General features: G+C 66.3%; 1 protein-coding gene across 1 annotated transcript; it reads right to left on the bottom strand.

Annotated features, from left to right (window-relative positions):
- Positions 1-557: 557 nt before the first annotated feature.
- On the bottom strand, positions 558-10,139 carry ERFE (erythroferrone). The gene is made up of 8 exons (XM_065930842.1): positions 9,911-10,139; positions 7,398-7,523; positions 6,245-6,347; positions 4,526-4,773; positions 4,339-4,447; positions 4,150-4,240; positions 3,346-3,424; positions 558-2,227 (listed from the first exon to the last, which is right to left on the bottom strand). The coding sequence occupies exons 1-8, from the start codon at positions 10,079-10,081 to the stop codon at positions 2,129-2,131; spliced, it is 1,026 nt and encodes a 341-aa protein (XP_065786914.1). The 5' UTR covers positions 10,082-10,139; the 3' UTR covers positions 558-2,128.
- Positions 10,140-10,458: the final 319 nt, after the last annotated feature.

Below are 10,458 nucleotides of genomic sequence, written 5' to 3'. Positions count from 1 at the left end.
TTGTGTCACGTTTGTGGGCCGCGCCTAGCCTGCACACAGGCCTTATCACCTCGTCAGCTCCTTTAGGACCAGCCTCCCTGCTGCAAGCAACTCAGGAACGTTTCCAGCACACCCCTTCCCAGCGTGGAGAGCCGGGCTCCCTCTCTGCGAATGGGTGGGACGAAGCAGTGTGCCATCACAGGAGGAAAGAGCCTCGGCGTCTCAGAACGGGGAAACCACGCGAGTTACTCAGTCAAACCTTTTCTTACAGCCTACAAGGCACCAGTCTGAGCCCGTGTCCCTAATTGCCAGAGTGCCGCTGTCCTGGAGCTGGGAGAGGCTTGGCGTGGGGCTTCTCTGGCCAAGCCCATGCTCCCCCTTCCAACCCCAGAGGGAACCTCCCCTCCTGGAGATCTCCCCTTGTCCTCGGGGGCCTGGCCTGAAGGACTCCAAGTCTGTTTTTAAGGTCGGCCCTTTGCTTTTGTAACTTTGTATAGCCACATAAAAGAATTCTCAAACAGGCAGTTTTTATACATAAATATATTTCACCTGACAACATTACACAATAAATACTTCAATTAATTGCTGTATAACACACTTATATCAAGAAAAAGGACTGTGGGTCTCCCCAGGGTGAAAGCTTTTCTAAAGTATCTGTACCCACTGGGTAAAGAGAAATCCAGAAGAGGGTGTGGCCATACCACCCCTTATCTAGGAGCGGGGGTGGGCAGGCAGGACGCCAGCTGGCTGGCCCTTCCTGGTAGGGTGGGGGCGCGTCCTACTGAGAACTGTGCCCAGCCCGCCGAAGGGCAGAGCGCCCGCCGAAGGGCACAGACTGGTCGGTTTGTGTGTGCAGTGCCTGGGGTTCCCGTTAGAGTCAGACTGTGGGCTGGAAGCCGAGGGCTCCTGGGCACCTGCTCACCCCCGGGCCAGCTAGGAGGTCAAGGAGCAGGGTGACTGCAGTCATCGCCCCTGCCTCTCCCAGGCCTGGAGGCACCCTTGCCAGACCAGCTTGGCCCCCAGGAGCTCCTGTGGTACCAGTATTCCTGTGGCCTGTTTTCCGTGCAGGAACAGGGGTGGGGGTAACTTCAGCAGGCCAGGGGGGGCCCTGCGTCAAGAAATGGCAGGAACTCTCAGACACCCTTGTCTCTTCACGGGAACAGCCGCCATCCCCCAGCCCCGAATCCCATCACCACTGCGTCAGGGCAGAGCACTTGTTCCCCAGCCTGCCCACAATGCCCATCTGAACTTGGGGCCACAGTGCCACCCGACTGGGGAAGACGCTCTGAAGAGCCCAGAGCCGGATGGACCCAGCGGGGCTGGACCGTGTTGACTGGGCACCCAGAGCTGCCAGCCTGCGGGGCCGCAGCTTCACCCATCCAGATGAGGGCGCAGGGCCTGGCCCTCCCCAATCTGCAAGGATGTTCCAGCTCTCTCCTCTGGTGGGTGGGCCCGAGCAGCGTGCCAGGGCCTCAAGGGGACAGGCAAGACGACCTCGTCCGGGGGAGGGTTTGCAAAGGAGGGGATGGTGGGGAAGCCAGGCGAGCTCATGAGTAGACTCGCGCGCACACATGAGAACAGCTCCGGACTCACTGTCCCCGTCAGCCCCTATCAGTCCCTGGTGCCCAAGGCTGCTGTGCCCAGGGGCCGCAAGGACAGGCTCGGGCCCTGTGGCCCCTGCAGGCCAAGCAGTGCCCTGAGGTCCACGGCAGCCAAAGGCACGGCTGGGAAGGGGCAGGTGGACGCTAGGCAGGCTGGGCGGCCTCTCCCCTTCTTGGCACACCCAGCGGGCAGCCCACGAGAGCCCCAGGAAAGATGGAGAAGGTGTGGCCGGGACTCAGCCATGGAACTCAGGCCACCTGGGCAAGCTGCCCGGGGCAACCAGGAGGGGCCCAGGTCTGCAGCCGGGGAGGGACAAAAACGCGCGCGCCTGGGCACGCTGAAACCCCTCCTTGGGAAAGACCGCGTCCTGGGATCATCCGGAGTTCTGGGACCACCAGCGTGCGTGTCGCCTCCGCGGGCTGCCCATAGTGGCATCTCTGGCTTCAGCTGCGGTGGCCAGGGCAGGCAGTCCGGTGGGTTCCCTCCTGTCCGCAGTGTCTGCCACTCCAGCAGTGCCCCTGGGGTTGTTCACACTCCGGAGTGGCGCTCACACACCCAGGAGGACGGCGCTGAAGTGGGAGCCGCCGCGCACCGTGAGTGGGGAGCCGCTGGCGTTGTCCAGGAAGACGGAGGCGTACTGCCCGGCCTGCGGGGAGGCTCCGCGGTCAGCCTGGGTGCTGTGGCCCCACCAGCGCAGACGCCTCGCCCTCAAACCCAGCACCTCCGACCCCGTTCTCACGCTTTCTCCCCAGCTCCATCAGCCTCCTGTGCTGGCTGGGGGCTCCCTGTAGTTTATGCATGTGGGGGCGAACCTCCCTCAGGGCCAGCCAGAGTCAAGCTTTCTTTGCAAAACTCCGGCAGGAGGGCGCCCCTCCCACCACAGGCCTGGCCGCTGACCCCTCTGGTAGAGCCACTGTGAGGCCGGTAGTCGGGCCTGGCTACTCCAGATGTGGTCCAGACACCACAGGGTCACATCCCCAGATGTGAAGCGGGAGCTCCCAGAAATGCAGAAGCCAGGCATTCCATCCCAGGACCACAGGCCCACCACGCCGCCTGAGGTCATCATGCAGGGACCAGACCTCGCAACAGACACAGCCACAGCGCCTGCGGCCACAGCCTGGCCTCCGATCCTGGCGTTGCTGGGTGAGTCTGGGCGGGCTACTTAAGCCTTCTGTGCCATAGTTCCCTTACCCACCTCAAATCACTGTGGGTTGATGAGAAATTTATGGGAAGCGCTCAGAACAGGCCTGGCCTACTTAAGGCCATTTGCATGTAAGCTGTTATTCAACACATCTGCAACTAGACTTCTGTTTCCAGGAAGACCTTTTCATCCATTTCTTGACCACCTGCCCCAAATCCCCACAGTCTTTCTAGACTGTCACTCGGGGTTTTGTGTGGGAATAACCGCGTCTGCTTCCCACAGTCTCAGAGGGCCAGGGGGTCGTGCTGTCCTCCTTGGGAGAGCTGACCTCTGTCGCTGTCCTCCCCTGCCCAACCGAGTTCTCTCGGAAGGGCCTGTTGAGGCCAGCATGGAATGCTTGGGAGGTCAGAAAACAGATGGAGGGGCAGAGCAGGGGACAGGTGATGGCGGCAGGGCAGATGTGGGGAAGGGAGACCCAGTAACACAGCTTGCTCTGCTGGAACTAGCATGAGTACTCCGTGCTGCCCTGACCCTCGGGGGGCACTGCACCCACAGCTCCCGAGCCCACCAGCACTCCTCCCTGCCAGCGGTGGTCCCCCCACGGCGGAGCCTGCCCCACACACCTGCAGGTAGAGAACGCCATTGACCGAGATGGTAAAGAGCTCGCTGCTGCTCTCCAGCCCCATGACGGCCTCCAGGGAGCTGTGGCCAAAGGAGATAAAGGGGGTGCCTGAGACCCCGGCCCCAGACCCCCCAACCCCACCGGCGATGTGCTCCCCATCATCCAACTCCTGGCCCGGCGCCACGAAGCAGCAGCCTTGGCCAGGCTTCTGGGGGAGGTGGTATCTGAACTGGGTCCCCAGCAGGAGTGAGGACAGGACTGACGCGCACAGGATGGAGGGTGTGCCGCCAGGGCCGCAAGTCCAGGCTCTCATGGGACAGGAGACTCCCACTCTGGGCGGCTGGAGGTGCCCAGCGGCGGCAGGGAGTCTGGGTTCAGGCCAATCGGAGTGCAGCTTTCCGAACCAGACTGAGATGTGAACTTCACTCATGCACGCCTTCTGCCACTACTGTGGCACACCTGCTCTCCGCCTGGGCTGTCTGGGCGCTGGGGTACAGAACGAGCGGCCCAGCCCTTCTGAACCGACATCAACCGGAGGATGGATGTGGCGGGAGAGTGCCGGCGGAGAGGTCCAGCACAGACCGGGCGGGGAAGGCCTCTGAGGCCGCGATGCTGGCATCTCGGTCGCCGGGAGGTATAGTCAGTCCCTTTTGGGTGCAGGCGGGATCGGGGGTGGTGGGGAGAGCGGGGCGGGGGTGCGGGCTGCGGAGGGTCGGTTTGGGGAAGCGGGCGGGCGCCAGGAGGCTGGAGGAACCTTGCCAGCAGGCGGGGGAAGCCCCGAGGGAAGAGGCGGGCGCCCACTCACGCATGGTGCTGGCACCGGGACTCCAGACAGATGAGCAGACGCAGGCGATCCCGGGGGCGCGGCGGCCCCCGCCTCGGAGGCTCGGCCAGCGCTGCGGAGGAGGAGCGGGGGCGGTGATCACCTGGCGGCGGGGGCCCGAGCGCGGCGGGGCGACCCCCACCCCGCCCCCAGCCCCGGGCCGGGCCTCACCCACGTGCAGCGTGGCGGCGAGCGCGTAGAAGCCGGCGACGGGCGCCGTGTACTGGCCGCTGGTCAGGTTCAGGCCTGGGCCGCGGCGGAAGGCGCCCTCGGCGTCGGGCTGCGGGCGCACAGACGGTCACCCCGGGCCCGCCGCGCCGCACAGCGCCCGCCCCGCCCCGACCCGGCCCGGACTCACCACGTAGTAGAGGCCGAGTTCGTGCAGCGCGCGCCGCTCCACCGACGCGTCCCGGCGCAGGCGGCAGTGGAAGGCGGCTTCGACGCGCGGCGCCCGCGGGCCGGGGGCCACGGGCGCGGCCAGCAGCGCCAGCACGCCCGCCCCCCCCGCCGCCGCCTCCTCGTCGTCCTCCGGGCGCGCGGCCGGCACCGCGGCGGGAACGCCCGGGCCGGGCTCGGACTCCGCGCACTCCCGCGTGCGCACCGCGCCTGGCACAGAGCGGGCAGTGGTCGCGCTGGGACCCCCAACCACGCCGCGGTCCGCCCTGCCGTGTCCCGCCCGGAGCCCTGCCCCAAACCCGGGCGCCGCCGAGAGCGCAGGCACGGTGACCGATGACCCCTGGAACCGCGCGCCGGGCGCCCGCGCTCGGGAATCCACGTCCCGTGGATTCCAAGACCCGCCCTGGCCTGCAGAGTCTTCTGAACCGGCTTCCCGATCCCGCGGCTACTCCCGTTTCCTTTCACGCTTTGGCTACCGGGAAGCTCAGGGCTGGTGCACCCAGGACCCCTGTTCTCCTGCCTCACCTGTTTATCCTACCGCTTCTCACCCCGGGGCTGCTGCCGCTTTTGCTCTGTTTACATTTTTATTGAATCAGGAAGTGCAGCAGGATAAGCCAGACCCGTCATTTGGGGAAAGAAGCTGAGTGTAAAGAAATTATTATTGCAGAGAATGTGGAGGTTCTTCAGCCTCTGAAGCTGATCTATTTAAATGAAGTGTAGTTGCTAGTCGCTCAGTCGTGTCTGCCTCTTGGCGACCCTATGGACTGTAGCCCACCAGGCTCCTCTGTCCATGGGATTCTCTAGGCAAGAGTACTGGAGTGGGTTGCCATGTCTTCCTCCAGGGGATCTTCCTGATCCAGGGATCGAACCCGGGTCTCCATCATGGCAGACAGCTTCTTTACCGTCTGAGCCGCCAAGAAAGCCCCAGTACATAACTGGGGAAAGACTCAATAGCTCTTCACGGTGAAATGAACTCTAGTCGGTACCCAGAGCCCTCGCCCAGCAGCTGGCCTCAGTGCAGGGACACCGCCCTGGGTGCTAGAGGCCCCCTCAACTCTCGCCCTCTGCGGGCTCAGCCCCAACATGCTCCTCCCAATGCTCCCGGGACTGTTCTCCCCGCCCCGTGCGGGCAGCCTCCTGGGGCCCGCCCACTGGGCTCAGCAGCCAGCAGCAGCGCTGTGTCAGCGGAAGAGGCGCGGCGCAGGTGAGGGGAATAAAGAGGCCTGCGATCTCCCTGATCTCCCTGCAGGGCTCGGTGGAGCACTCTGCAAGCTCAAGGGGCTCTGACTCCTCCCTCACAGTCCCCACTTGGGGAACGCGGGCTTGGATCTCTCAGCTTTTGCAGGCTCAGCGGCCTCCTAGGTGGGGCATGGAGGCTAGTCCCCAGGCGCCTGCTGAACACAGAGGCCAAGTCCATCCTCCTCTGTGAAGCCAGCCCCTCACCCACTTCTCCCCGACCCCCACCAGCCCCCGACCCACACACAGCCCTGACCCGGGCCAGCACCAGAGCCGTGGCCTCCCAGATACAGGTCAACAAGACCAAGGTCTGGGGTATCTCGGCTCCCTGCCCCCGCTCTCCCCAGTGGGGTGTGTATCCTGGTCCCATTCTCCCCAGTGGGGTGTGTATCCACACCCCGCTTTCCCCACTGGGGTGTGTATCTGTGTGGTACCCACCCCCTACCTTTCAGCAGCAGCTGGAACTCCTTCAGTAGGACCTCAGGTGGGGTGATGGGGCCTGGGGGGCCCTGAGGGCCGGGAGGCCCTGGGGGTCCTGGCAGACCAAGCTGAAAGAGAAGGCTGGCAGTGAGGACTTCTGAACAGGCGGGGTGGGTGGGGGGAGGCCGTGGGCACCCTCTCAGTGAGTTCTTGTCACCAAGGCTGCTTACGGGAAACAGGGAGACTCCTGCTTTGACCCCTGAGGGGGAGGCTGGCCTCCAGTCCCCTGAGGAGGCAGTGGAAGCTGCAGGCATAGGGCTGGGGTTGATGGGGCACTGAGGGCCAGGCTGGGAAGGAGGCCGCAGCCCATCCCTGGGGCTGAGGGAGCGAGAGGGGCGCAGGGGGCGCTCCAGGCCGCCTTTGAGTCTGTCACCACCCCAGTCGGCAAGCCACCCCCAGGCGGGGGGGCCCTCAAGGAGCCCTCACTGGACTGGTCCGGGACCCTGCTGGAGGAGCCTGGGGACCCCCCAGCTCAGCTTGGGGGTGACGGGTCAGGCCCTGGTGGCCTCCCAGCCGCCGGGCTGCCCCAGGCTTAGAGCCTGGCACTCCGTCGCTGGGGCGGCCCTGGGGAGCAGAGAGGCCAGGACTCAGCAGGGCAGCACAGCGCCGCCCAGAGCGCCCCTCCGCAGGGGACGCGGCCCTCACTGGGGCCCAAGGCAAGGGTCAGCCGTCAGAAGCAGGGACCAGGCCCCGCCCAGGCTGAAGGCGGGTGGGCACCAGCTGCTGCCCAGGCCCCCGGTGGCCCCCGGACTGTGGCACTCCGGCCCACCCGCAGGTCCCTCCTGCCCGGTCCCTGACTGCCTCCCAGGCCAGGATACAGAAAGGGAAGAGGAAGTGGGGAGCCAGGGAGACTGCCTGGCATTCTAGGGGTGCAGGTAAATGGCCAGAACAGGCACCCCGAACTCAGGGTCACATGGGCCCCTGACTTGACACTTCTATGCTCTCTGGCCTGAGAAGAGGGTCTGTGCTTGTTGGAAATGCTCAGCGTGGGACCGGGGGCAGTGAGTGAGGATGTGGGGTGATGGTGGTGGGCTGGGGGCTGGGGAAAGGCCTGTGGGTGGAGGCTCACACTCACACACTCACACACACACTCACACTGGCTGGGCCCCCGTGCTCACCTTCAGCTTCTTGGCCTTGCCCCTGCTCCCCCTCTTGCTGTTGACGCCCTTGTCACTCTGCCTGACGAAGAGCATCCAGGTGTCTCGGGGGTCGATGAGACCGTGTGCTCGCTCCACAGGGGGCTCCTGGAACACAGCCGCCAGCGGGTTGTTTTGCCTCCCAGGCAGGGCTGCCGGCCAAGCAGACCGAACGCTTTGCAAGGGGTCACAGGACTGGCCTCCTCCGGCCCCCTGGGTCCCCGTCTCTGTCAACAGTGCTGCCCCCCAAGACAGCATAGCCCCAGCCCCCGGCTCCTTCCTCCTGACCGCAGAGGACAACCCCCGGGAACAGCCACTCCTCAGCCTGGACCCTGCAGGGGAAGACCCTGGGCGTGGGCAGAGGAAGGTGGGGTGCAGAGCTTCAGGGCAGGTGGAAGCTGGCACTGCTGGGCCCCTCCCAGCCTCCCTCCAGGGGAGCTGCAGTGCGTGCCCCGCCCTGAGGACCAGACCACCGGCCTCCCCAGGGGCTCAGGCAGGGCTGCCCACGGCCAGCAGGCACCCAACCAACCCCGGGGGTCTGGAGTTCTCGGGAGGCCAGTTTCCGCCCTCAGGGCTGCAAGGCCTGCCTTTCCGGGCTGTTTCAGGCACCATGGGTGGGGTGTCCAGTACTGAGATACGATGACGCAAGGCCACCCCTGTCCTTAGGGCTTCTGAGACTCGAGCCTCGAGCTGGGACAGTGAGGGGTCCAGAAATGTCCACCCCGCCTCCCCCCCCCCCCCCCACAGGCTGCATTCTGACCAGTTCTGACATGGTGGAGCTCCAGGAGGTAACTTCCAGGGAGAGGAATCCGGCCCTGTGGGCGGCAGGCCCTGGACAGTCTGGGCTTCGGGCAAGGCTGCCAGCTGGGAAGGAAACTGGCTCAAGAGGGCTTGGATGAGGTCATGGGCACTGACTCGGGCGGCTGGTGGGAGGACCCTGGGATCTTGGAGTTGGGCAGACTCAGGGGTCTCGTGGCCACTCGGCAGGGGTCCAGGGCCTTCTCTCAGGAGCCGGTGTTGTGTGATGGGGACGGGGCTTCTGTGATGGAGGGACGCGGGTCGGAGGAAGAGGCCTCAGAGTGCCCGGGGCGTCCCCACACCTCCCTGGGTGCCGGGCCCTGCGAGGCCTCCCCCCGTGGTTCCTCTCCATGAGGACCTGTGACCCCAGTTCACCGTCCCACGCCGCCCTCAGGGGGGACACCCAGGAGGAGGACTCTGTCCAGGGTGCATTGTGTGCTGGGCCAGCCCTCCCACTGGCCCAGGAGCCTGTGGAGGGACTCAGACCCCAGTTTGGCAGAAACAGGTGGAGCCACTTCGGTCTGGGGGCCTGGGAGACAGGCTGTGGCACTGTGGGTGGGCGTCGGGCCACTGCCCTGGCTGATGGAGGCCTCCAGCCTCCAGCGGCTCTCAGAAGGGAGCCCTGCCTCCAAGGCCAGAACCCCCCTGCCCCCACCCCCAGAAGCACCTGAAGCCCCTCTGTTTCCTGACTGCCACAGGCCAGCCTCTGGAAACCCTGCCCCCTGGCGCCCCGGGGGCTAAGGTGGGCTGTCAGGGTAGGCTTTGCCTTCAGTCCACGGGAAATGGCAGGGGGCGATGGGAACAAGGGCTCTGGGGAGGAGGGGGATCAGGGCTGGCTGCCACTGTCACCTGTCTTCAGTGGGGGCGTCCCCGAGTGGGGGCGTCGTGGTTCCCAAAGTGATGCTGAGAGCAGAGGTGCGGCCTGAGCCTCCGGGCACCACCCACAGCATCTTCGGAGAAAAGAAGCCCCAAGCACCCTCCCCTCCCCTCCCCTCCCTGTCTGGAGGCCCCGCCCACACTGAGGGCAGCTCCGAAGGCCCCAACCCCCTGGACTCCCCCAACCTGACCGCCTGGCTTCTGCAGCCAGAAAGGAAGGAGTAGGGCAGAGCTCAGCGTTGGCCAGGAATCACACATCGGAGCCGGCACACCGTCCAGACACAGACTTTCTCCCTCCCTCCCCAGTTGACAGGAAGACAGCTGTTTATTTTCAGAGAAGGCACCAAGGAGATAGGGGGCAGGCGTGGGGTGGGGAGGGGTCGGGGTCAGGGACTCGCTCACACTTTTACAGACACCCTCTTCCCAACTTCAGGAGGGTGGAGTTATTTACACTTTACCAGCTTTCAACCTGAGAGTCCCCAGAGAACAGGCATTTCCCCCAGTCCAGTAGAACTGTGCTTTTTATGACAACCCCAAAAGCCAAGGTCAGGGCTGGCCCTTAAGGCGCCGGGCTGGGCAGGGGACCAGCGCCCAGACGTCCGGTGCCAAGCCCGCAAGCTAAGCGTTTTCCCCTCCCCTGTAGAGAGAGGACAACCGGGCCAGCCCCGGTCCCCGCGGGCTCGCGACGCCGCGCTCCCCGCCGCCGCGGAAGCAAGCGCATGGCGCCCGCGGGGCGCCCGGGGAGCCAGCGGCGCGCGCTGCGGGCGGGGAGGCTGAGGCTCGAGGTCTCCAGGGCCCGGGCGGGCCGGGCGGCGTCTTACCGGCGGGCGGGCGGCCGGCCCCGCGGGCAGTTCGTTCCCGGGCGGCGGCTCGTCGCGGGCGCGGCTCCCCGAGGGTGCGCCGGGCTCCGGGGAGCCCAGGCCCACGGCGGCGGCCAGCAGGCTGGCGTAGGCGAGCAGCAGGGCCCGCGCGGGGCAGCGGGCGGGGGCCATGCGGGCGGCGGATGCCTCTGGCCTGCGATCGCAGCTTCTGGACTCTGCCCCGGGCTCCGCGCCTTATAATGCGCTTGAATCCCCCGCCTAGCCCGGGGCGCGCCTCCCCGCCCAGCGCCGCCTCCCGGCTCCCGCGCGCGCTGCCGCGGTCGGGGGGGCTGTGCGGGGAGGCGGGCTGCCCCACCGAGGCGGGGTGCGGGGAGGGGCGTGGGCGCCCGGGGAGTGCGGGCGGGGCGCGAGTCGCGGTCGGGGGGCGCGGGGTCAGCTAGGGGATGCGAGGAGGGCCGCCCGGGGGAGGCAGGGGCTCGGGGAGCCGCGGCTGGCGGTGGCCGGAGCGCCCCCTCCTGTCGGGCGCGTTTCCTCTCCGCTGCGGTCCC

This window comes from Muntiacus reevesi, chromosome 1 (genome assembly GCF_963930625.1).
Source record: "Muntiacus reevesi chromosome 1, mMunRee1.1, whole genome shotgun sequence".
Classification (NCBI taxonomy): Eukaryota; Metazoa; Chordata; class Mammalia; order Artiodactyla; family Cervidae; genus Muntiacus; species Muntiacus reevesi.
This window is presented reverse-complemented; position numbering and strand designations above follow the sequence as displayed.

Excerpts from the sequence above, each read along its gene's own strand:
- ERFE (XM_065930842.1), bottom strand. The coding sequence starts at position 10,081 with ATGGCCCCCGCCCGCTGCCCCGCGCGGGCCCTGCTGCTCGCCTACGCC. Across the intron at positions 7,524-9,910 it reads GGCCGGCCGCCCGCCCGCCG|GAGCCCCCTGTGGAGCGAGC; the intron begins GTAAGACGCCGC and ends GCTGTGTTCCAG. Across the intron at positions 4,448-4,525 it reads AACTCGGCCTCTACTACGTG|CCCGACGCCGAGGGCGCCTT; the intron begins GTGAGTCCGGGC and ends GTGCGCCCGCAG.